The sequence below is a fragment of the Rhipicephalus sanguineus genome, chromosome 6 (assembly GCF_013339695.2).
Source record: "Rhipicephalus sanguineus isolate Rsan-2018 chromosome 6, BIME_Rsan_1.4, whole genome shotgun sequence".
Lineage (NCBI taxonomy): Eukaryota > Metazoa > Arthropoda > Arachnida > Ixodida > Ixodidae > Rhipicephalus > Rhipicephalus sanguineus.
The window spans coordinates 68,102,156-68,128,205 of NC_051181.1; the positions used below are offsets into that span (position 1 = coordinate 68,102,156).

The following is a 26,050-nucleotide window of genomic DNA, read 5'->3' on the forward strand; positions in this document are numbered from 1 at the left end:
TATGCCGCGGTCGCGGCACGACCTCCGTCGCCGACATTCGCCTACTTTGAAGCAATGCACCCGCGAACAGCCCAGCCTCCTGCGCCTCCACCAATGCCAACTCGAAGTCAATATGCTCAGAACCCCTGGGGCACACGCGACAACCGGCATATATGCTTCGCTTGTGGGTTCGCCGGCCATGTGGCGCGCATTTGCAACCGTCGGATGTCACCTGCTCATCAAGCTGCCGCAACGCCCGGATACGGCTACCCATACGCTTCTGGCGACCACGCCACGCGTCTCAGCTCCGACTGTTCGCCGCCTCCACGACGACCTTTCAGCAACCATCGCTCCCCGTCACCCCGTCGTCGCTCGCCTTCACCCTTGCGTAGTTGGCAGTCACCTAGCGAGGGAAATTAGTTGCTGCAGTTCCGCAGGCACGAACTGCCAGCTTCGCGACTTCTACAAGGCCTGCACAGTCACCACGCAATTTACTCGACGTCATAGTAGAAGGAACTGCCGCAACTGCGCATATTGACACTGGGGCTGCGATTTCAGTCATGGACGAGAACTTTATTCGAAAATTACGTAAGGTCACAACGCCGTTCTCCGGCATGCTACTGCGCACCGCAAATACGCAGCACGTAGCACCCGTTGCTGCATGTACCGCTAGGGTGGTTATTGACGGCGCGCTCTATATCGTCGAATTCCTTGTGCTCTCTTCATGCTCACACGACATCATCCTCGGCTGGGACTTCTTGTCTCAGCATCGTGCCATCATTGACTGTGCCCGGGCCGAGGTGGCGCTCTTCCCGTTCTCTGACGACGCATTGCCTGACCTTTCTAAAAGTACAGCTCAAAAACTCACTGTTGTGTCCGACACGGACATACCACCCGCAATGTCAGTGCTTGTGCCTGTCTCCTGCTCCACCGCGCCAGATGCTACCGTCCTTTTTACGCCATCGCCTATTTTTCTGCGTCGCCGGGCTCTCCCTCTCACGTTTGCCGTCCTGACTACTGCATCTGGATCATCGGTTATGCCTGTGTGCACTCCGTTTCAGCACCCCGTCACCTTGCTTCGAGGAGAATCTCTTGGTCGTGTTCATCCTGTTGATCCGTTTCACATCATCTGGACTTCAGGTACACGCCTTGTTATGAGCTCGACGCCCTTACTTCTCCCGTTAAGCGCACGTCTTCTGCATCATCATCAGACATCTTTGAATCTGTCTTGGATGCCGACCTGCCACCTCCGTACCGCATGCTAGTACTCGAGCTTCTCCAGAATTTTCGCTCATCGTTTGATTGCGATCAACCTCGCTTGGTCCGCACGGAGAACGTCAGTCACAGCGTCCACACATGTTCTCATCCTCCATTACGCCAGCGACCATACCGCGTGTCGGCAGCCGAGCGTTAGGTGATTAACGAGCAAGTCGATGAAATGCTGCAGCGTGGCGTCATTCGCCCTTCCCACACTCCTTGGGCGTCACCTGTGGTGCTAGTACGCAAGAAGGACGGGTCAATACGCTTCTGTGTGGATTACCGTCGGCTAAATAAGATCACTCGTAAAGACGTCTACCCGCTGCCTCGTATAGATGACGCACTCGACTGCTTGCAAGGAGCGGAGTACTACTCTTCTTTAGATCTTAGCTCTGGCTATTGGAAAGTGCCGATGGCTGAAGGTGACCGCGAGAAGACAGCTTTCGTGACGCCCGATGGCTTATACGAATTTACCGTAATGCCTTTTGGGCTCTGCAATGCGCCCGCTACTTTCGAGCGCATGATGTACACCATCCTTCGTAACTACAAGTGGAAAACATGTCTGTGCTATCTTGACGACATCGTCGTGTTTTCATCAGGTTTTCCGACGCACCTTGTTCGCTTGCGTGATATACTGACCTGCCTCACCACTGCCGGCCTCCAGCTCAACATCAAAAAGTGCCGTTTCGCCGCCCGCAAGCTAACCATATTGGGACACGTTGTATCGAAGGGTGGTGTGCTTCCTGACCCAGCCAAGCTTCGCGCCGTCGCCGAGTTTCCCAGGCCTCTGCTCGTATTTCCGGCGTTTTGTACGTAATTTTGCAACCATCATAGCACCACTGACGAATTTGCTTACGGCTAGTAACGGCATGTCCGCTTGGTCAACCTCGTGCGACGACGCCTTCAAGCAACTATGTCGCCTACTCACTTCACCACCTATCCTTCGACATTACGACCCCACATCACCTACGGAGATCCATACCGATGCTAGCGGCATCGGACTTGGCACAGTCCTAGCTCAGCGGAAAGACGGCTACGACGAGTACGTCGTCGCCTATGCCAGCCGCACTTTGAAAAAAGGCCGAAGCGAACTATTCTGTGACAGAGAAAGAGTGTTTGGTCATCATTTGGGCTCTCGGCAAATTCCGTCCATACATATATGGTCGTGCTTTCGACGTTGTCACCGACCACCACGCCCTTTGCTGGCTTTCTTCCCTGAAAGATCCGTCAGATCGCCTCGGCCGATGGGCGCTTCGCTTACAAGAGTATGACATTCGCGTTGTCAGATCGGGCAGGAAACACTCTAACGCCGATGCGCTATCTCGATCGCCGATACCTTCGGATGTAGCTTCCCCATCAACGCTCTTCGAAACTATGTCAACCATCGACGTGACCGATATGCCTGTTGAACAGCGAAAGGATCCCCTGCTTTCAACTATCCTAAACTTCCTGCAGGATCCATCGGCGACAGCTTCTAGAACGCTTCGTCGCCAAGCCGCCCACTTTACTGTGCGCGACAACATCCTTTACCGGAGAAATTACATGCCTGATGGTCGCAAATGGCTGCTCGTGATACCACGGCACATGCGGTCTGACATTCGCGCTTACTTCCATGCTGCTCCTCACCATGGTCACGCCGGCGTTCTGAAAACGTATACTCGTCTAAGGCAACGTTTCTACTGGCGGGGAATGTATCACTTTGTCTGCCAGTATATTTGCGCTTGCACGGCGTGCCAGCGGCGTAAAGTTCACCAACGCCCTTCCGGCGAGTTACAGCCGCTACCCTGCCCTGCTCGTCCCTTCGATCGCGTCGGCATAGACCTATACGGCCCACTTCCCTGCAGTTCCTTGGGTAACAGATGGATAATTGTCGGCGTCGATCATTTGACGCGCTATGCCGAGACTGCAGCACTCCCAGCCGCCAGTGCTCGGGAGGTTACAATATTCATTCTGCGGAATTTCGTCCTTCGACATGGGGCACCACGAGAACTGCTCAGCGACAGAGGGCGCGTCTTCCTCTCCGACGTCACACAAGCCCTTCTCGCTGAATGCAGCATCGTTCACCGTAAGTCTACAGCCTACCACCCGCAAACGAACGGCTTGACGGAGAGGTTCAACCGCACACTCGGTGACCTGATAACTATGTACGTCGCGTCGGATCACAGTAACTGGGACGCTGTCTTGCCATTTGTCACTTACGCGTACAATACTGCCTCACAAGCTACCACAGGCTTTTCGCCGTTCTTCCTGTTGTACGGACGAGAGCCCTCTTGCACCATGGACACATTGCTTCCATACCGACCCGACGCTTCCGAATGCACGCCGGTGTCTGAAGCGGCGCGATACGCAGAGGACTGCAGGCAGCTCGCTCGTAAACTTACAACCGCCGCTCAAGGTCGCGAAAAACTGCGACATGACAACGACGCGTCTACGCCAGACATCCCGACTGGTTCTCTCGTTTGGTTGTGGATCCCACCTCACAGCCCTGGGCTTTCAAACAAGTTTCTTGCGCGCTACGATGGCCCCTACCGCATCAAAGGCCGCACGTCCCCTGTCAACTACATAGTTGAACCCTTGACACCACCCCACGACCTCAGACATCGTGGTCGTGACACGGTTCGTGTCAGCAGACTTAAGCCATACTATGACCCCTTGATGCTGCCTACGCCTTAAGACGCCAGGATGGCTCATCTTCTCTTCCGGGGGCAATTGTAGTGAAGAGGAGGAAGAAGCCACGCTCGGTCGGCTGTTGCTGTGCGCGTGATCTGCGTTCCTGTTGAACCGGCGCTATTTCGACTGCACAAGTCGTCAGTACTTTGTCAATAAACCGTCATACGACAATAATATATATATATATATATATATATATATATATATATATATATATATATATATATATATATATATATATATATATATATATATTGTAAAGAAGACAGCGGCGCTCGGGCACGGGCGCGAGATCGGCTGGGGCGAAGAAAGAGAACGACGAAGCTAGGAGAATAGAACAGCCGGCCTAGCGAACAGGCGTTGTGTCTATTTCTCTCGTCATTACAATGGCGCAGTCGTCAAACACGGAGCCTTAAGGCAGAAACCGCCTGTGCTCGTCTGTCTTCGGCTTTGCGGAGCCGCCAGTCAAGGGACGCCCTCCACGCTTCCTAGGGCATGGAAACCGCAAGCCTGCCGCCGCAGGAAGCACAGTTCGGCGGGGACGGCGTCCAAGCCTCCTCGACACCCGCTTACCTGCCGGCGCTGCAAGCACCGTCCGGGGAAGGCGTCCAGGCCTCCTCGGCGACTCGACGGTATTCTACCGGTGATGCCATTCATCGTGTTGACCACGCTTCCCTGGTTGAGGACATCGCCATGCTGATTGCTGCGACGAAAACATATTCCGCGGCCGCAGCCAATGGTTCTCCAGGTGGCTCACCCGACGATGCTACGAGGATCATCTGCGTAGCCACGCGCTTGTCCGAACAGCTTCACAGCTTGGCGCCTTCAAACTGTGGGTTCTCAACCGCCGCCGTGAGTACCGGGGGCCCCGTATTCTCCACGGCCATCGCCCCTGGCTACTCGGGCTCCTCGCTCAACCTTCCCACGGACGTCATGCGGGCGACATCCTTGCTTCTCCAGGAACTAGGCCGTTTCGCCGCGAGAGCCTCCAGACCTTTTCAGTCCACATTACCATCAGCGGTTGCATCGGAACTACCGGAGTTCCGAGGATTCCAGGATAATGCCGTCCTGTGGGTCAAAACAGTAAACGACCTCGCCGCCTGCCATGCCTGGCCAGACCATCAGAAATGGCTGGTGGCCATCGACCACCTTCGTGATGCTGCCAAGGCATGGCACAACTACGAAGGCGTCAAGCAACAATCCTGGACGGAATGGTGCGCCAGGTTTACTTATGTATTTCGCCCGCTTTTTGATTCCTCCGACCCTATCTCTGCCGACCCAGACTCTACCGCGGATGGGAACTCTGCGACACACCACCACGACGGTGCCGCTCGGGCGTCCACCAACCTGCCCTCCTTCAGAGATGAAGCTCACCACCACCGTAGAGGGGCCTGCGTTGGCACTCCTCATTCGACTCGGGTAGAGAATGGGCCCCCAGTTGCGCCTTTGCTGCAGGTGCACGTGCAGATGCCAGCTCCTGTCGTGCCTGACACGCCACCAGAACTGGGAGAGCCTATGTCAACCATAAACACGCTCACAGACTCATCGGAGCCGCTTCCACAGATTCGACAGCAGTCGTTTGCACTCGATCACCTTTCACCGAGCGAGAAGGGTCTCCCGGGCAAGCTTAAGGAAGCTGCCGACTTGCTAATTCCACTGCCCGTTGATGTACCATCAACTTCTCGTAAGAAGCCTGCGATGGACTCCACAGCCAGGTCACCCGGTGTGCCGCCTGGACACCTCCAGCATTGCCGGACGATGTTGAAGAAGAGGAAAATGAGCGATGAGCATCCTAATACTAACGTGGAGGTTGTATCTGCGGAAAAGGACTTCTCCGTTTTCCCAATGCCACTGCCACTGAAACTTCGTTTTGCTGACGAAGGTCGTGACCGTCCTCCCGGAGTTGACAATGATGCGAATGTGACCGACGTCCTCAAAGAAGCGCCTTCTTCGAGCATGCCGCATCCGCCGCTTACTCCGCGACACAGCCTGAGTCGACTGCCGGATGTATGGCTGGCACCTGCCCACAAAAAGTCGCTTGGTGGCCGAGGCCAACTTCTGCGATGCAACCAGTCTCGCCCTCCACATGCCCTTTCGGCAGATCCCCAAACCGAATCGCAGTGTGGCCGAGACCTGCGGCCACAACGAGGCAGCCAAAGTCGAGCACCGGAGTCTTCGGCAATTCTGCAAGACACGTCGTGGCGTGCAAAAGAGCGACCACCCAGGTACAGCCAGTACCGCCCGCCAGAGACGTTTTCACTTCAGCGTCTAGGGCCTGTGGGCCTGCGACTACCAGCGCTGCACAGCCAATGTCGTCCACCCGAAACCATTTCTGCAGCTCGCCATGTAATTTCGCAGCGTGGCCGAGTGTAAAGAAGACAGCGGCGCTCGGGCACGGGCGCGAGATCGGCTGGGGCGAAGAAAGAGAACGACGAAGCTAGGAGAATAGAACAGCCGGCCTAGCGAACAGGCGTTGTGTCTATTTCTCTCGTCATTACAATATATATATATATATATATATATATATATATATATATATATATATATATATATATATATATTGTCGCGGTGCAACGCGAACAAAGGACAAGAACAACTTGCAACAGCGAGAGAGCGTGTTCAAAAGCAGCTGTACAGCCGAACGTCTTCTTTGTCTTTCTTCTTGAAACCTCCTGCCCCACTAGCTAGAGTCTCTAAAACCTCCCCATCGTCATTGTCTTTTATCTATACAGCCGTGTCACTTGCCTCTTCTTAAAAGAGCATCGCCCCGATGCTAAACGAGGACCACCGTTTTATGGGAACGCACAGTCAGTCGCTCACATACGGCTTCATGCGTACTACATGCACAAGTTCAGGCCGGTGCTGGCGACGTCTCGTGCAATAGGGACTGTCAGGGACGACCTCGTAGGTGACGTCACTAAGCTGTCGCGATACTCGATATGGTCCGAAGTATCGCCTTAACAGTTTCTCGGAGAGTCCACGTTTTCGTATGGGCGTCCAAACCCACACTCTGTCGCCGGTTTCGTAGGTTACTGTCCTGCGGTGGGCGTTATAGCGGCCTGCGTCGTAGTCTTGTTGCTGGCGGATCCGCAAGCGTGCGAGCTGCCTAGCTTCTTCTGCGCGTTGAGTAAACATATCGGCGTCCGTGTCAGTGTCGTCCCATTCGTGTAGTAACATCGCATCCAACATCGTCCGTACCTCCCGTCCGTGAACGAGGCTGAATGGAGTCATGCGAGTCGTTTCTTGTTTAGCTGTATTGTATGCGAACGTGATATAGGGCAAGATTTCGTCCCAATTTTTGTGTTGGACATCCACGTACATCGAAAGCATGTCTTCGATCGTCTTGTTTAGGCGCTCTGTTAGCCCGTTTGTTTGCGGGTGGTAGGCGGTGGTCTTACGGTGAGTCGTTCCACTTAGCATCAAGACGTCGTCTAAAAGGGCTGCCGTGAATGCGGTTCCACGGTCCGTTATCACGACGCTTGGTGCACCATGTCGCAGTACAACATTTTCGATGAAAAATCTCGCGACCCTCCGCTGCTGTGCTTCTTTGGATAGCCTTTGTTTCGGCGTACCGGGTCAGATAATCTGTTGCGACGATAACCCAGCGGTTCCCTGCAGTAGAAGTAGGAAGTGGACCCAAAATATCCATTCCGATCTGGTCAAACGGCATTCGTGGGACTTGAACAGGTTGCAGCAGACCGGCTGGTTTCGTCGGAGGCGACTTGCGCCGCTGGCAGTCGAGGCAAGTACGAATGTGGTGCTTCACGGATGTCGGGAGTCTTGGCCAGTAGTATCTTTGCCGAACTCTTGCCAACGTGCGCGTGTAGCCTAAGTGGCCAGAAGTCACCTCGTTGTGGCATGCTTGAAGCACTTCAGTACGAAGGGTTGCAGGAATGACGAGCAAATAGGGAGATCCGATCGATGAAAAGTTTCTTTTATAAAGGATGCTGTTTCGTAGACAAAACGACGACAATATTCTTGCAAAAAACTCTTGGTGCACTCTGAGACCGTCCGTCTAAGTAATTAATTAAACCAAGCAACTCGGGGTCATCACGTTGTTGTTGGACGATGGTGGAAGTGCCGAGGACACCAAGGAATGGAGCTTCATCCTCATCAGGTAGAGAAGCCGACTGTATTGGCGATCGGGACAGGCAGTCGGCGTCCATATGTCGCTTCCCTGACTTGTGTATGACCGTCATATCAAACTCTTGCAGCCTGAGACTCCAACGCGCTAATCGGCCGGTGGGATCTTTGAGATTAGTCAACCAACAAAGTGAATGATGGTCGCTAATAACTTTGAAGGGGCGGCCATACAAATACGGGCGAAATTTCATAACTGCCCATACCACGGCGAGGCATTCTTTCTCTGTTGTCGAATAACTAGCCTCTGCGCGTGTTAGCGTTCTGCTTGCGTAGGCAATCACTCTTTCTGTGTCCTCCTGCCGCTGCACTAGCACAGCTCCCAGACCTACATTGCTAGCGTCAGTGTGAAGCATCGTGGGGGCTTCCTCGTCGAAGTGGGCTAGCACTGGGGGTGTTTGAAGACGTTGGCGCAGATCATTAAACGCAGCTTTCTGTTCGTCGTTCCACTCGAAGGCAACGTCGTCTCTCGTCAGGCGAGTCAAAGGTGACGCGATGCGTGCGAAGTCTGCGATAAACCGTCGATAATAGGCACAAAGGCCCAGAAAGCGTTTGACAGCCTTCTTATCGGACGGTACCGGGAACTGTGCAACGGCGGCAATTTTTTCAGGATCGGGCCGAACACCTGCGTGGCTGACGACGTGACCAAGAAACTGCAGTTCTTCAAAACAAAAGTGACATTTCTCTGGCTTCAACGTGAGGCCCGCAGACCGTATGGCTCGTAAAACAACTTCCAGCCTTCTGAGGTGCTCGTCAAAAGTTGCCGAAAACACTATGACGTCGTCGAGGTAAACTAAACAGGTTTTCCACTTCAACCCTGAAAGTACGGTATCCATGAGCCTTTGAAAAGTAGCGGGCGCTGAGCACAAACCGAATGGCAGAACTTTAAATTCGTATAAACCATCTGGCGTCACAAAAGCGGTTTTCTCCCGGTCTCTCGGGTCTACCTCAATTTGCCAGTATCCGCTCCTCAAGTCCATCGAAGAAAAGTAGCGAGCGTGTCGAAGTCTGTCAAGGGAGTCATCGATACGTGGAAGTGGGTACACATCTTTCTTGGTCACCTGATTCAGCTTCCTGTAGTCCACGCAAAAACGCAGGGTGCCGTCCTTTTTCTTGACTAGCACTACAGGTGACGCCCAGGGACTCTGTGATGGCTGAATCACGTCGTCTTCAAGCATTTTCGCTACTTGTTGCTGTATCACTTCACGTTCCTTCAGAGCCACGCGATAAGGATTCTGGTGAATAGGTCTCGCTGTGTCTTCAGTAATTATTCGATGCTTGGTTAGCGGCGTGCGACCAACTCGTGATGTAGATGAAAAGCAGTCTTGGAATTCGGCTAGCAACTCAACAAGTCGCTTTCGCTCGTCCTTTGGCAAAGTAGTGCCAACGTCAAGAACGGGTACTGATTCTTGTTTAGGCGATACGTCCAGTACCGATAAACAGCCTTCTACTTCTACAATATTGTCGAAGTAGGCGACGGCTGTGCCCTTCGGAAGATGCCGACGCTCAGCACTAAAGTTGGTGAGGAGTAAGTTCGTGCGCCCAGCAGTGATATTGACAATATCTCGTGCAACTGAAATGCCATGGCTAAATAGCAGCGAGCTGATTTGGTCGGCAATGCCTTCGCCGTCAAACAGTGCGTCCCCTGCCACCGAAACAAGAGTGCATGACCGTGGCGGGACGACCACGTCATCGTCAGTTAGACGCAAAGGGTATTTCTCGCCTCTGAACACTCGACTATATCAGGGCTGTTCTGGAACGTAATTAAACTGTCCGGGATGTTGATGACGGCGCCATATTCTCTCAAGAAATCCATCCCAATAATTAGCTCTTTGCAACATGAGGTGAGAACAACGAACGCCGCCACGAAAGAAGAACCACCGATGTTGATCCTCGCTGTGCACATTCCTATAGGCATAAGTAACTGGCCGCCTGCAGTCCTTAGGTGAGGTCCCTTCCACGGCGTCTTTACTTTCTTGAGGCGTACGGCGAGGTCTTCACTTATAATAGAAAGTCGGCACCAGTGTCCGACTAGGCTGTCACTTTCTGTCCGTCCACAAAAACGGTAAGGTCTGCGGTGACAGTTTCGTCGGCGTTACGTCTTGTCGGCTTTACGGCGTCCTGTGGTGACAGTAATGGGGGCTTTTTTTCGGCGTCTTGACGGCCTGCAACCTTACCCCCGGAGGTCGCCGCCTTCAGTTTCCCCGGCGTGGGCTGGGTGACCTCCGTCCTCTGAGGTCAGAAAAAGTGCGGCGGTGCGATGAAGGTGAGTTGGCCGGAGACGGAGACCGTGGTCGATGTCCCAAGCCCGACTGGTAATCAGGCATGCTCTCGTCATTGTCGGTACGGCGGTCGGCGAAATGGGGCCGTGACAATGGAGGTCCTTGAGAAGAAGCGTCGTCGCGGCGCCATTCGTCGTTGGCGCGCCGACTGTCAGACCATGGCCTGAGAGGGCGAAACGAATCGACTCGGTGCCAGCAATGACGGGAAATGTGGCCTACACCTCCGCAGTTGAAGCAAAGTGGACGCCTATCTACAGTGCGCCAGGCGTCTGTCTTGCGAAGCTGTGGACGTCGCAACGACTCCTCTTGGAACGAAGGCCGTGGCATGCCAGCAGACGGCTGGTCGTATGGCGGCTGGACGGCAGGGCACCTCGGTGTGTCCTCTTGCGGCGGTGAACAAGGAATGGCTGCAGACGCCTGGCGGTACGACGGCGGGACGGGTGGGGAGCGCCGAAGGGCGGCTGCGTAACTCATGGGACGCTGCTCGTGAGCAGTGTCAGCCGCCGAGAATGCTTGGCGGATTTCGTCGCGGACGACTTCAACTACAGGCGCCATGGGTGTTTCCACTACTGGCGTCCGTAACTTCTGCAGTTCCTCCCGAACAATCTCTCTTATCAAGTCACGCAAGGAGTCATGATTGTCAAATGTCATGGCGGCGGCATGAATTTGGGCGCTGCTGGACAAGCGATCGTACTGCCGGCATCGTTGGTGAAGTGCCCGCTCGATAGCCGTAGCTTCCTTGATAAAGTCCGCTGCGGTGCTTGGCGGGTTGCGCAGAAGTCCAGCGAACAACTGCTCTTTTACGCCGCGCATGAGGTAGCGCAACTTCTTATCATCAGTCATCTGCGGGTCGGCTCTACGAAAGAGACGGGCCATGTCCTCGGCAAACATCGCGACTGATTCATTGGGTTTTTGAACCCGTAACTTGTCCTTTGTTCGCGTTGCACCGCGACACTGGTGGAGGTGCTGGACCGCAACCCTGCCTGATGCTCCACACTCCCACTGGGAGCCGTTCATCCAGCCCGGACGCACCTGCCACAACTCCCGTGCATCGCTTCAGCCGTCGGCTGCGAGGCCTCGCTCCCGAGCTCACCCCCTCGCAGGACCCCGCCCCAAGCCGCCGCTCACCCCTACCAATGGCCAACCCCAGCCCTCAACAAGTACTCCAAGGCTGCGGTTCTCACAACCCATCTCAGGTAACACTTTTTCAACCACTGGTGCCTGATCGGTTTGGAGGTGGCGCACATGAAGACGTTGAAGACTGGCTTGAGCACTATGAACGTGTTGCCAAGATTAACCAGTGGTCTGCTGAGCAGAAGCTCTCCCGTGCCTATTTCTACCTTGACGACAGCGCTCGTACGTGGTATGAAAACAGAGAAGGCAGTCTGTCAACATGGAGCAACTTTCGACAGCAGATGATTGACACCTTTGCCAATGTCGACCGACGGGACCGTACCCAGCACCTCCACCAGTGTCGCGGTGCAACGCGAACAAAGGACAAGAACAACTTGCAACAGCGAGACAGCGTGTTCAAAAGCAGCTGTACAGCCGAACGTCTTCTTTGTCTTTCTTCTTGAAACCTCCTGCCCCACTAGCTAGAGTCTCTAAAACCTCCCCATCGTCATTGTCTTTTATCTATACAGCCGTGTCATATATAATATATAGATATATATATAATGATATATATATATATTATATTTCATGTGCACTTATTCGAGTGTTCGCACCTTGTCTCATCGGAGAGCTTAGTATTAAAGCTCGCGCAAGAGGCTTGCATTCGAAACTGGAACGCAAGTTGCTTGCATATTCCGCTGAAAAGCTCGGCTATAAATTAGCGAAGAGCGGTGTTTCAAAGAGTTTCCAACCAGCACGCGAGTCATTAGTAAGGCGCGTTTTCATTACCTTCATCCCAGCAATGGGCAGGCTGCTGCATTCGAGGCAATTGATGGCTCACTATTCGCATTCCTTTTAAGCGAAATAGCCTCAGGGATTATACGAACGTTATAGTTGCGAGTTTACCGTGGACCCGCAAGAGTTAGTGTTCTGCGCCGCAAATGTTGATGAGGACGGCAACTTTCGCACTTAGAGCCGCTTAATTAACACGTAGCGTTCTGTCTTCTATACTGTAGGCGAGGCGAAGTTTTATATGTGAATTTAGCAAGTTCTGTACGAGCTGCCGAAAGTATATGTGCCGAACCCGCGACCTTTGATCGCCGACAAGCTAATCGCGAACGAACGTTCGGTTTTCTATTTATTTCCCTCCCTTATGAGGCTCTCCATCGCCTACTTTAATGAGACCTTTTCCGCATGTATCGCAGAAACCGCCATCGCACGGGAATAACTTTTCCTGCATAGTTACAGCGGAGTGGGCAAGGAATTAAATGCCGTCTGCGTTCTATCCGCGTGTTGTTTAAAAACAAGCGCACACAATCGCACTGAAGCTCCGCACTGACGGAATGTTTCCAGCTTCTTCTTAGCGCCGCACTTTTATCTCATTCATAGCCGAAGTGCACTTTGCCGGCGAAGTGTAAAGCACGGAAGCTAAAATGTTATGAACACTGTACTATCGGGCGTCTCTCGAAGGCCAGTACACAGCTCGGAGTGTTATATGTACTGTTATTCTCTCAGCTACTCTTCGGGATTTGTTGTGTTTCGATATATGTATTGTGAGGCAACTTTTAGGACACTCAAGACACCTCTTTATTGTGTCGAGTATGAGCCCCCACAACCCAACCCAGGAGTGATGATGAGTAATGTACATATGACGAAGATGAAGCGCATAACAATGCTCACACTAATTCTCCCCGCGCGCGCGAGCGGCCGGCCGGCGCGATTTAGGCGGGAAAGGTACGCCGAACGAATGGCTTTGAGACCGCGAAACGTGAACTATCGCGTATGCATGGTAAACGACGTCCGAAGAAACCTCCACGGGGGTGAGTGGGGATGTTTGTTCACGAACAACGATGGTCCAAGAAAGTACGAGTGAAACATCTCACACAATCGAGATTACGAACAGCGTCCAAAGAGTACTTCATCTCCAGGATGGAAGGTGACCGTCGCGATTAGCTATACAGTAATGCATACAGTATAGAGTATGCAGCGATGTAGAGTATGCAGAACCTGCTGTTGTCATGGTTTATTATTATATGCAACATAAGGAAGCACTCAAAGGACGGCGAGGAAATAAGGGAGGGAGCGAGCAAGCTGACAACTGCCGACAAGAAATGCGCGACGCCTGCTCCTTTCCTCAGGGAGAAAGGAATGTGAATAGAAGGTCAAGATGGGACAAAAGGAAGATGAAAGGATAAAAAAATTGACAGGAACCATGGACAAAAGCAATGTAGGAACATAAAAAAGAAGAGAGAAGGTTTTACAAAAGAGGAACTAAATCAGTTTCGTGAAGGATTGTCAGGAGGGCGTGGTGAGCCTGGCCATGACGAGAAGCATGCCCACCTCCGAGTGTCATACATTCTTAGTCCATTCGGACCATATATCTTTACTAGCGATGTACTTTGCATATGAAAAGCGGGCTAAGTAACGTCCAAATTTAGGTTAGTTCGTTTTTGCATAGTTCAAGGGAAACGGCGCTTGTCCTCTGTGGTTTTGGTCCACCGTTTTTAGAAGTTGCGCTTTGTCGTTTGACTGCGGGAGGACACCTTAAGGTGTTGTATCTCGCAGGAATGACAAGACGCGCATCACAGACTGTCCACGACTCCTTTTTCGGTATAGGCGCTCTTGCATCAGTACAGAGCTACCCCTTAGGGTCAGCAACAGTGCTCTAGAAAGACGAGGCAAGCGACCGTTTGCTAAACAGAATGCATTTAACATGTATGGGGATGTCATTATTTGTGGCACTGTGTTATGATATGTGTGATGATTGGCGCCGCCCTAGCCGGGAGTCAACTGGTACCTAGTGTACCACTTTCTCAAGAGCCAGTTCAAAACTCCGTGTAGCTGTACTGCCGCTGCGATCAAAGGCGCAGCGTCTCTGAACGCGACCTTTCACAAAGTAAGGAAGCGAGGGCGTATTTCCTAACCACTCTGCCATTGCTCGTAATTACCGCACTGGACGATAAACTGCACGGTGATACGGTACCACTTGCACCGGTAGTACCGTGTATCCGTGCAGTTATCACCGTTACCTATGTTGCTCTCACTTCGAGATGGCCCTTGACGCTTAACACTCGCAAGAAATTGCAGTTCATTCCCAAAAGACGCTAAGCGCATTAGAACATACTTTGATGGGATTGCTTCATTTCACCTTTTCGCAGGTTTATTTATTTATTTATTTTGAATGCTATATGCATGCCGCCTAGAAGTGTAATTGTGTAAGCACACCGTGTTTCCCTCTCCTATGATCTTCGCAGACTCACTCTATCTTACCGCCCTGGTCCTACTAGAAGGAGTTCGGGAAAATGCGTCATACAGCGGTAATAAAAACTCCCAGTCACGTATGCGAACACCACTAAATTCTCATCTCTTCGAGTCTTCTTGTTATAACCGTACTCCTTTATCTCCTGGCGAGAGTAGCTATTGTGTCGAATCAAAGCGTGGGGGAAAAAAACTGCGCTGCGATGACTGTCAGGCGCTGCGTAGACACAAACTCGGAATTCCTATTGGCACAGTGTGTGGTTCGCGTCATCTAACTTAAAAGAGCCGGCGCAGAACCATCTGTGATTGCGCGCTCCCGTAATAGTCTGCCGGCAGAAAAATAGCTCGAGAAATCGGCCGTCTCTAACGCCGCGGGGTGTCCGCATTGTTGGCTTCGTTCCTTTGCGTCGCTCGCTTTTTTCTTGTTATTCTTATCCTTTCGGCTCTACGCGCTCGATAAACTGCTAGCGCCGCCGTCGGGGTCATAGCGGGTCCTCTTTTATTTCGCCTCTTTCCGCACGCGTTCGGCTTCGCCGCACAAAGGGTAACGCTGCGGCGAAGCAAGCTCTGCAGGCATCTGCGGAAAGAAAAGCAGCAGAGGCGGGAAAAGAACGGGGAATTACGCGACGTCCGGAAAAGAACAGCGCCGAGGCCGTTGACCTCTTAGACACGTCGTTGTGTGATCTTTCGAGCGTGACTGGTAGTTTTGGGAGGACCTTTGTCAAATTTTAGAGCGAGCGGAAGACAGTGCGCATATGTCCAAGCCGGCGGATATCGCTAGTTGCTTATATACTTTCTTCTTCTTCTTTCTAACAAGGAAGTCCAGTGAGTTTCTCTCTACGTTTCGAACGACTGTTGGAGAGTGTCCTTTAAACGCTTGCCGACTGCTGACACGTGTAAGCTAGGAGTCTTTTTTTTTTCTTTTTCGTTAGAAGGATAGAAAAAACGGGCAGGTTGGAAACTGTCCACTGATAGGCAGCACATCGAGTTACAAGAACAGAGTATGCTGACTGGACTAGTTCCGCACGTAAGGCTAGTGCGGAACTAGCTTACGTGCTGCATAATAACGGAAAGGTTTTGACAGCTAAGCTCTATATGACTAGGCAAAATCAAAATTATTCGTTAAACTGCGATATCCCAAACACTGTGATGAACCCAAGCCAAATGTCTGTGTAAACTCATTGAGAAACGCAAACAGTCTGGAGTCGTCTGGATTAACTCAGTGATAAACACCGAGGTCCCACGTTTCGGCTTCGCTGGTTAAAACCATATGTACGGGACGCTTGGGTGGTGATTTCTTCCTCATGTAGGAGGAAATAGCTGGCTGGTCATGTTGGTAGTGAGAGCGCCAGGAAAATAGTGTGGAAAGATGTTTCCTTTGCGTGTCCGTCCTCCTGTCTATCTTTGTGCAGCGCTTATGCTCCATGTACATAGAGCTTATTTTCGGTGTCCCTAATGTACACAAAGCGTACCGTGCCATGACAGATAGACATACCGCTCGTATTCTTCATGACAGCAACTTAAGAAGACAATACCGCTTCTCGAAACGTTGGCTGCAGCGTCACAACCGTGTTCAACGATTTTTAATCCCTTAAATTTTCCATCTTCTCTTGAACTTATGCACTCTATGAAGGGTACGACAATATCTTGTCGACATCAGTTAAGAAATATGGTGCTTAATCGTTACGGAATGTTCTAAAGTGGCGACCGTGCGTACTTAACTGACTTACCTGCACCCTAATTTCTTCAATGCGCAGCTCATCCAAGATGCGGAGACCATGTCTCGGCGCATGGAGCACCGCGGAGCCTGTGCCTGCGACAACAACACGGGAGACGGAGCCGGCGTCATGATGGCCGTCCCCGACAAGTTCTACCGCAAGAGGCTCAGGTGCGTGCGCGTCGCCTTTGTCTGTTTTTTTTTATACTATCAAAGCTTCAACTTGGGCTAGTTGGTTACGGCATTCTAATGTAGCTGCGCTGAGCGAAAGTCGCGAAGGACAAAGGACAAAGCCTTGTCCCGTTCTTTTTGTCGTTTGTCCTTCGTGCATCTCGCAACCACGTTAGAATGCTTATACTGGATGGATTTGTTTACTAGTCTTCTTTCAGTAGTTTTGATTCCGACGAATGCGTTTGCTGACAGTGGTACGCGTTGCAGACGTTGCGTCGCATCGATGTCATAAAGAAAACGTAACCAATTTCTTAACAACGTAACCATTTATTACGTGAACTTGTGCGCCGAAAGGTGGGCAACACTTGAATCGTAAGTGATTTGGACTGGTTGGTTTTCCGTTGTTGTTAAGGTACACCAGCGTCACAAAATATGCTTGTGAGCATGGTTTATAATCTTTATCGCGGACGAATAAACTTAGATTTATCCGTTCGCGTTATATATAGCGTTTTTGCCGTAGTACGTTTCAAAGAGGTCGCCATTGGACATTTACAATCGCCGAATGAAGAGCCGGTGACGAAAGTTTATGGAACACGTGTTCCACAGCAGATGTGAAAAGCGTGCTCTACGCATTACGCGCTTTTGAAATTAAATGGTAACTACGCAAGTCGCCAGAATTATTACGTTCTAAAAGCTTTATTCTGAACCTTGACAAGGAACTTTTCACTCGTAAAGTCGGCAACCGTGTACGTAAGCTTCGGATACAATATCTGCGCCGTATCTTGCACCGAGCGATAACTTGGCAACAGCTATAATCTGGTGAGAAGCGGTGATTGGCAGTAACGCAAAACAATGCACGCGCGTGGACACTCCGCACGGAGATCTCATTAGCCCCAGCATCGTTAAGAGAAGACATTTGGCAAGCCTGAGCTTTCAATGCGGTCCAGGCTAACACTTGCATTGTCCTGTGGCATGCACTCATTAATTTGGAGGCTCATCCAGCGGCGTGCCAGTTAATGCAATTAATTAGGACTTTCGGAAAGCCGGAGTTGCCGGTGTGCTCTCGGCAAACACTCATTATCTAGGAGGCATACGGCTGCGCTCCACTTAATTGGAAGTCGTGGAGCTGCAGCTCAGAGCGCCCGCAGATGTGACGATTAAGTGGAACGAGGCGCGGGCGGCTAATTCAAGCGGGTCGCTTGAGTTCCTTTATTTGTACGGTGCGTGCGCCGCATTGTATACAAGACTCCACTGTAGATGTGGTGTTGTGTGTGTGCGTGTGTGTGTGTGTGTGTGTGTGTGTCCAAGTGCGCATCGCGATGAGACGGTGAAAGGGTGTGTGCGCACTAACCCGCTATCTTGAGTGATTCTCATAACTCGAGGCGATGCCCTAATCTATGACAATCCTATACTTATACCAGCTCAAGAAGGTTGTAGTTTTAAGCAGTTGCACGTACGCTTCACGCGTGGTTCAAACGACGGATATATGTGCTCGTCGACTAGACATAATTGCCGGAACAAGAGGCTTAATTTTAGTCCCATATGGTATGTTCGCCTTCGCGTGAACTTTGACATATTTGAAAATTATGCATCACCGGAGTCCAGAGGAGGTCGTTGTATGAAAAGGGCAATTAAATAAGGAGGGTGACGAGTAATCTCTTTATTTCCTTTTTCCTTTGATCGCCTAGCTTACTTCCAGCAACGTTGTTGTGAAACCCCAACCTGGCGCAGAATCCCCTCCTGCGCACTGTACGCTAATGCGAAATCACCCTCATTGCGTTTTGGTTTCGAACTCGGGAATTATAATTTTGTACACAGGGTATCGTGCTACAAAGTGGCAGTGTGCTTCGACGTGAAGTAAATTTTCGTCTACGCATGCTTAAATTTAGTGGAAGATCGCTATTATAAGTTGTGTAGCTCTCAGCATGAAGATATGAACAGAACCGTCAAATTGCGTCAAAATGAACTTCCTTTGATCCTTTAATTGCTCTTGGAGTTGTTTATACCTGGAGTCTTTCGAGACTATGCAAAGCTTGTTGGCAAATTCTCAGAGTTTAATTAACAAAAGTGAAATCAACGTAGATTTTTCGGACTGCCTAGGGGGCGACGAAATCGTTCAAAAAGTCAGGCAGTCCGAAAAAACGAATTCATGTTGTTGTTTTTTTTTTACTTCGCTCAAGTGGTCAAATCGCTACAGCCACGTCCGAAGTAGCTCTCAAGGCCTGCTGGTACACTTATTGGACACAGTTAGGTGCTCCCGCGGGTTCTCGTGAATACGTTCGGTACCTGCAGGGAACTGTTATGATCGGACTTCACGGCTTGGCGCCGCTGGATCGTCAGAATGGTATGGCGACATCAGCCCTGCTTTCTTCGACCTCAACGTTCCCCGAAACGCACCGGATGAGGCGACGACCCTGCCGTAGTGTCCTGAGCCCTTCAAGGCCGTCAGTTCGCTCTTCAATCGCCTTGGACACGCTTGGCTGATTTGACGCCTTTATGAACTATTTGCAGTCCAGGCTGCTCGGAGGAGGCAGTCGTTTGTGCACTGCTGCGAGATGCGCCGAACAATGCGAGATGCGACTTCTGGGAGATGCGACTTTGGGACCCTGCCGGCGGCTGGCCGTCACCTGCACCGGCTACGCATCGAGGCAAGGAGAGGTTTGCAGCTGTCAACACACCTGGCATCACGGCCCGTCGTCAGGAATGTACGCTGCAGTGACCCGTTCATTGTGTGTATGGTTCCTTTGTGGCTTTGTGACCTGACTGGGAGCTGGCCGTCAGCTGCACTGACGGCGCTATCAAGTCAAGGAACGACTGCACCTGACGGCACACCTGACAACGCAGCCTGTTTTCGGGAATGTGCCACGCCGGGAACTGTTCCTTGTGTGTAGAGTGCTTTATTATGTTTTTGTTTGTCTCCCGGGACCGTCCGTCGTCCCAGGTGCGCCGCTTCTCTCTTTCCCGGAGTGCGAAGGAGGCGGTGCTTACTTAGTGGGCGGAGATGAAGACAACATCTTTGATTGGACTGTCTTGGACTTGATTGTTTCCTCCAGCAGGGAATCCTGGGAAGGCCCAGGCGTTATAACGCGAGCGTCGAGACGCTCCATGCATGCTATGCTACGACAAGGCTTCGACAGGCCACGTCGAGGCTACGTCGACGCGACGCAGCGTCGCTAGACGACGCTACGGCACGCTACCAAAACGACATGTAAAATAAACGTTACTGTTATCAACTCCGGCTCCTGAACTCGACTTCTCCCCGAGGCCTGGCTGCTCCCGGTCCTATGGGCAGACCCCCGATCACATCAGAACCCAGCCGATCCTGCCTAGTTGCATGCAGCACGTCGCCTACTAAGCTCACGCCTTCACTGGCGGGTGGCTTGCTGCATGCACCGTACGCACGCGTTTGTCCTGAGCGTTCGTCACGTGCCCACTCAGTTCCTGACCACACACGGGCTCGGCGATGGCAAGCTGCCTTCGTTAGTGAAAGCAACGCGTATGTGTAGTGCACATAGTGGTCTTGCACAAAGAGGCAGCAGTGAACGGCGACGCAGCAGGTTTGTATTGTCGCCTATCAAAAGTGTGCAGTGCGCTTACAACTGCACTAGGTCACATGCCTTACCGACCAGTTAGCTTAAGATGCTTATCAGCGATTAAAGCGCGAGACAGACGGTACGATTTTCCATGCGATGTGCCGGCCGACGTAGCGGTGGGGGAGAGGGAATGGTGGCTGTCCGATGCTATGAAAGGTCACCATTCCGGTTTCCCCACCGCCGTGTCGGACGTCGCATCGCATGGAAAATCGTACCGCCTGTCTCGGCCTTAAACCGTACTGGCGCGGTCGCCGCTGGCCGCCATCGCGCCTCCGTGCATTTCCGGTGCTTATTCGTAAAGGCATCGCCGCACCGCGCAGTGACAGTAGTCCCTTCAGAGTCTCGCTATGCTTCACCCTGTAACACCTTGACATTGCGGCAAAGCTAACTTTCGGATTCCGCCACAGCCGCACACGGATGGACTCGCGAATGCTCTGGCTCGAGCCTGCGAGATGATCGACGCTGCAGGGATAGTGGCATCAATTAATGCCCTTTTGAAGCTGCAATTCGAGCAGACATTCGAAAAAATCGGACGTTTGCAGAATGTGTTGTGTGTACGAGTTCGTCAGCGCTGCAGGTCTAAAAATGTCTGATAAAAATGTTCATGGCATTTTTTGCGTTACCACTCCTTGTTTAGACACTGACCGATAAGCTTTCTGTTGCACTAAAGAAAACAGGTACCACAAAAATTGGTTGTAAGTCTCTTTAAAGCATGTGCAACCAAGCCTTCTTTAATTATATTCTATATTTCATTATATTCATGCTCTTTATGTCAATGTTTATCTGATGGTATCCAAGTCATGGCGTAAATTTGTATACATGTGGCATAAAAGTTAATTATTACTGCAGTCTTGCTTATGTATATGAGCTCGAGGCGCAATCATCATTATTACTCTACCTGGTCACTGCAGGGAGGAGCTGAACATAGTGCTGCCCCCTGCTGGTCACTATGCCACGGGTGTCTGCTTCCTGGAACAGATGACAGCTCCTGAAGCCGAGAGGAGGTTCGAGGAAGAGGCCCTGGCCAACAACCTGAAGGTGCATCTCATTGTCTCGATCATGGTTCTTATGTCTTGACATTGTCGAGATATGGTGCAGATTGTACTTTACATGAGGTTGGCACAGGTGCGGTTCTGCAGAGTGGCCGTGAAATGAGCTCAGAATCGTAAGGTTCATATTGACAGGTGCATACAGTGGGTCTCTGCCTGTTGTGTGGCTACACTTTCACCTTCATTTATAATTTAATATCTGAGGTTTTATGTCCCAAAACCATGATATGATTACGAAGGATGCCGTTGTAGAGGGCTCCGTAAATTTCAACTGTTTGATGTTTAACGTGCACTGATATCGCACAGTACACGAGCCTCTACCATTTCACTTCCACCGAAATAGGGCCGCCGCGGCCGGGATCAAACCCACTACCTTCGGTTCAGCAGCCCCGATTTACGTGTGGCCTAGGATTCGCTGTTGGTGGAAGAACTCAAACACGTGCTGCTAGATCGAAACCGCTTTTCCGAAAGCCATACTGCAGTCTATTCGCATTTTATTTCCGTGACAATATGCATACCTGCCAACTCTCCCGAATAGTCCGGAAGACTCCCGAATTTGGACCTAATCTCCCGATTTTACGAATGTCATCTCGAATCTCCCAAAAAGTGGCCACCAGAGCAGAGGCAGTTTTTTTTCTCTCTCTTTTTTTAAAATCATGCGCGTACGTCAGCCTTTCCTGCTGTGGGGGTGCTGCGGAAGAGCACTCGCCACCACACTTCAATTTCATTGTAACCATATCGTAGAATACCGCTGAGTACATTCTAGGCACTACGCATATGGGCGAAGGCTGGCCGCGAGAAGCGCTCGCCACCGTACCGAGAGAAGGCGAGGGAAAAGGTACAGTTTCAACGGAAAAAGATTGCCAAAAGTGCACGGCGGCCGGAGCCGCGGCGCTGCACGAGCGCTTCGATAACGAGATGGCGAGATTGTCGAGCACATTCCATTTTCGAAAGGAGGGGTGGCCGGCAGACCGGCGGTAAATAAGCGGCCCCCATTGTGCTTTGCACTCTCGATATCGGCGTGCTCGGGAGAAACAGCGCCGCGTGTTGCAATCTTGCCGCTCCGGCCACCGTTCAGTTCATTTGCGGCAATCGTTTCCGTTGAGCCTAGCCAGAACTTTTGCGTCTCCTTGGCCCCCGCATTTTGTACGCTACGCCGTCTGCCGTGGGGGTTGCGTGTTTCCAGAGTTCAGTTAGAAGGTCGATGACGGCGTCAAAATCAAAGTACTTGCAAGTGTTTCTGGACTCATACACAGCTGGCTTTCCGTGCTTTGTGACTTCGCGGAAAGGTGATAAGTACGGATTCTGTACCACGTGCGCCTGTGAACTGCCTTGGTGCCTTCACAAGTAAAGAAGCTTGGTTCAAGCAGCTCAAAACAAACATCCTTACCCCTTTCTGATGTCAGTCTTCAGTCTCAGTAATTTCCATGCAAAAAGAAAAAAAACCACTCACCCCCCCCCCCCCCCCGCCCTCCGCTGCAGTCTCCCGAATTTTCATGCTGTGAGGTTGGCAGGTATGAATATGTAAGCTTATAACATTGGCAGATTATGAGTTATTGCAATACTAGTATATAGTCAGTCAGTTGTCATACGCATTGTGTGCCACCTAACTAGGGCCAACTGATGAAAAAGGTGGGCAAAGTGATACAAAGACAGCCCCAACAGTGCTTTGTCAACCACTACCTCTCGCAAACTGGGGATTTCTTTAGAATCATTTACCGTGTTAAAAAAAATAGCTTCTTAAAGTACTAATTACTTGTGTAATTTGGGTAACTTCGTAAGTCAAGCAGTGCATCACAATTTAAAGCACCATACCGAACTCTTTCTAGCTTGCTACATCTCACGTAGCAATTTTTTCAGCACTTCAGAGTTGTTGAGTTGTCTCTGCGAAGCAGTCTAATTCGGACTCTGGGTGTGTAGGTTCTCTGCTGGAGGACCCTTCCCACAGATGACGCAACCCTGGGCTCAGTGGCTCGTTCCACAGAGCCTTACATGCGCCAGGTGTTTGTGGTACCCACCGGTGGACAGGCAGGCAGCGATTTCAAGCGAGACGTGAGTCCTGCCTTTGTACTTCTCAGTGACTGTCTTCTTTTTTGTTTCTGACAAACTGCGTCACTACAACACTTCAAGGTGGTGCCCAGAAACCTGAAAGTCGTGCCAGCGTTTTCATTCCATATGTTGTTAAGTAGTAAGTGCGTTATGTGCTATTAAGGGTGGCACAATCTCTCTGAGACTGTCTGGCAGTTTGTTTTGAACTTGCAAATTAGGCGGATGATTGTGGAACACTACTAATTAAGGGGATGAGCTCCTTGATGATTATTACATCAGTTTGGTGTAAGAAGCACGATTCCTGTGTAAGTGCATCTCCAGCTTTTAGATAAAGCATATTATCACTCCTTTATAATATGACTTTACTAGCTCTTGAAGAAAGCTCCACAGATATATATTGAATACTGTGTAAACAATCTCTTAAATGGAACTGCTGCTTAAATGGAACAACTGCGTCTAATATGACTGGTTCCATACTTCAAGTCTGCGCCTCTGTTCATCTCTCAGTAAACGGGGTTCCTCTTAAATGAAACATATTTTCCCTGTCCCTTCAGGTTCACTTAACGAGTGTCTACTGTAGTATGTGCTATATTTTCAAGCTTGTATTGGAAGATAGGCATAAAATCAGCAGCAAGGTTATGGGGGACTTATGAAAAAAAGTTTTTGCATAAGTGGTTACAGATAACCATAAAAGGATGACTGATGATTGAATGATTGAATGAATCAATGATTTATTTATTTATTTGTTTATTTATTTATTTACACATTTTTCCACAGGTGTTTGTCCTCCGGAAGACCACTTCTCACAAGATTCCCAGTGATAAGCTGCGTTACTACATCTGCAGCCTGTCACCGGACACTATCGTATACAAGGTGAGATAGGCTGGGGGTAGATCCATGTAAAACGAATATTTTTTGTCGCAGCTTGATCTGGTCCTTGTGCTCTAATCTGCTTCTGCTTCAATCTGGCAAACTGTTTGATATTGGCATAACTGCTCCCTGGTTGCCTTCATTAGGACTCTCTTTAGCTGTTTGGCAGCATTTAAGCATATGGAATTGTGTGTTGCTCTGTGGTGGTGCAATTTAAGTTTGAGCAGAATTCAGAATCCTGTCATGTACTTCGATTTAGGTCACGGTCAAGAATCCCTAGATGCTCAGGAGTAATCTGGGGTCCTCTACAGCAGTTGTCTTTGCAGCCCACTTGGCAGCTTTGCAACATCAATCAATAGGGGTGTCACTGTGTGAGAATTGTAGTGATCTTTTTGACCAAATAGTGTGTAAGTCGAATAATGGAAGAAGCAAAGTGAATCAGCTATTGAATACTTCGTGCATAGTCCTCGAATATAAGGAACCAGCATTTTTACAATTATTATTAAATGATATTCACATCTTAGTGTTCATAATTTTAGCATTTAAAGCACAAGTAGAGCATCAGAAGCAAATAAGCAGTCTTTTCTTGACCTTTTCGAATGCTAATCATCATTGCATAGCCGGTAAAGTCTGACTTCTCAAGTGAAGCAGCATGCCACAGCACATAACATATTGTGTTTTATGCCTGCACTGTGCCTGCAGGGATTAAACATGTGTTATTTGCGCCAGTTTTGTGTTTATTCGGGTGCAGATGACACTTTCAAATATTTCCAAAGTATAGAAAGATATCTGCATTTACGAACAGTGGCTGTTCAATTCAAAGACCAAATCAAATAGGCCACTATTCGATACAACATTTGAAATGTTTGATTACTAGCGCATCTGTATTAATGGAAACTCTGCAGTTTAATGGAACCAATGCCTCTTTGCCTCTCTTCTCTTTCAGGGCCAGCTGACGACCACCCAGCTGTGGCGGTACTTCTTAGATCTCCAGGATCCCGAATGCGAGACGTACTTGGCCCTCGTCCATGCCCGCTTCTCGACAAACACGTTCCCCAGCTGGGAGAGGGCCCACCCACTGCGGTAAGTGGTTTTGTAACGCCGCAGTGAGCAACGACCTGCTTCACAACTACTACATGCCTCCTACAGCCAAACAGCGGAATAATAAAACAGCGCGAACGCAAGGCAAAGAAAAGAAATTCAAGACTGGGTGTTTTGTCACGTGGTTTTGTCCCTTTATCTTGCGTTTCGAGCTGCTCAGTATTTTGCTGTTTGATATGAGAGGTACCAATCAGCCCAAAATAAACATGCTGCTTATTCCTTCTAGTTCTCGAGGTGTACAGTAGAACCCTGCTGTTACGTTCCTCACTGCTGCGTTTTCCCGGCTGTTACGTCGTTTTCCGCCGGTCCCGGCATAGCTCCCATAGGATACAATGTATTGGGAACCCCGCTGTTACGTCGTAACTGTCGGACCGTTCCCGTATGATACGTCGCGAAGTGCGCTCGGAGCCGACTGAGTGACTACCAAAGAGAGCGGCCATGGTGCATTTTCACGCAGCTTGGCCTCGTTTGACCGTAATATTAGCCGCATGAGAGGCGCAAGCAACAGAATCTTTCAATTGATGCAAAACAAGCATGGCCTTCGAGATTCAAATTGCAAAGATGGCGTCTATGACGTAACTGCTCGCGAAAGCAAGGCCTTCGAGATTGGCATTTACCATTGACAAAAGCATAGCCTCTGAGATTTGCATTGCACAAACATGGCGTGTATGACGTAATTGCTTGTGAAAGCAAGGCCTTCGAGATTGGCATTCACTTCTGCCATCGCGTTGGCGTAGACTCATCATCATCGTTATTTGTCGGAGAACGGGAGGAGTTCGAGCTGGTTGGAGCTCGCATGGT

The 26,050-nt window shown here is 50.6% G+C and overlaps 1 protein-coding gene across 10 annotated transcripts in view; it reads left to right on the top strand.

Moving 5' to 3' along the window:
• The window catches only part of LOC119395867 (uncharacterized), a gene marked incomplete at its 3' end in the record, with an annotated part of 205,015 nt that overhangs the window by 83,009 nt on the left and 95,956 nt on the right, over nt 1-26,050 (top strand). For 5 of the 10 annotated variants that reach the window (XM_049416796.1, XM_049416792.1, XM_049416799.1 and 2 more), the window contains 5 exon segments: nt 16,457-16,587; nt 21,092-21,218; nt 23,150-23,281; nt 24,056-24,151; nt 25,095-25,231. In XM_049416796.1, coding sequence (XP_049272753.1) covers nt 16,457-16,587; nt 21,092-21,218; nt 23,150-23,281; nt 24,056-24,151; nt 25,095-25,231 — 623 coding nt within the window. 10 annotated transcript variants of the gene reach the window in all.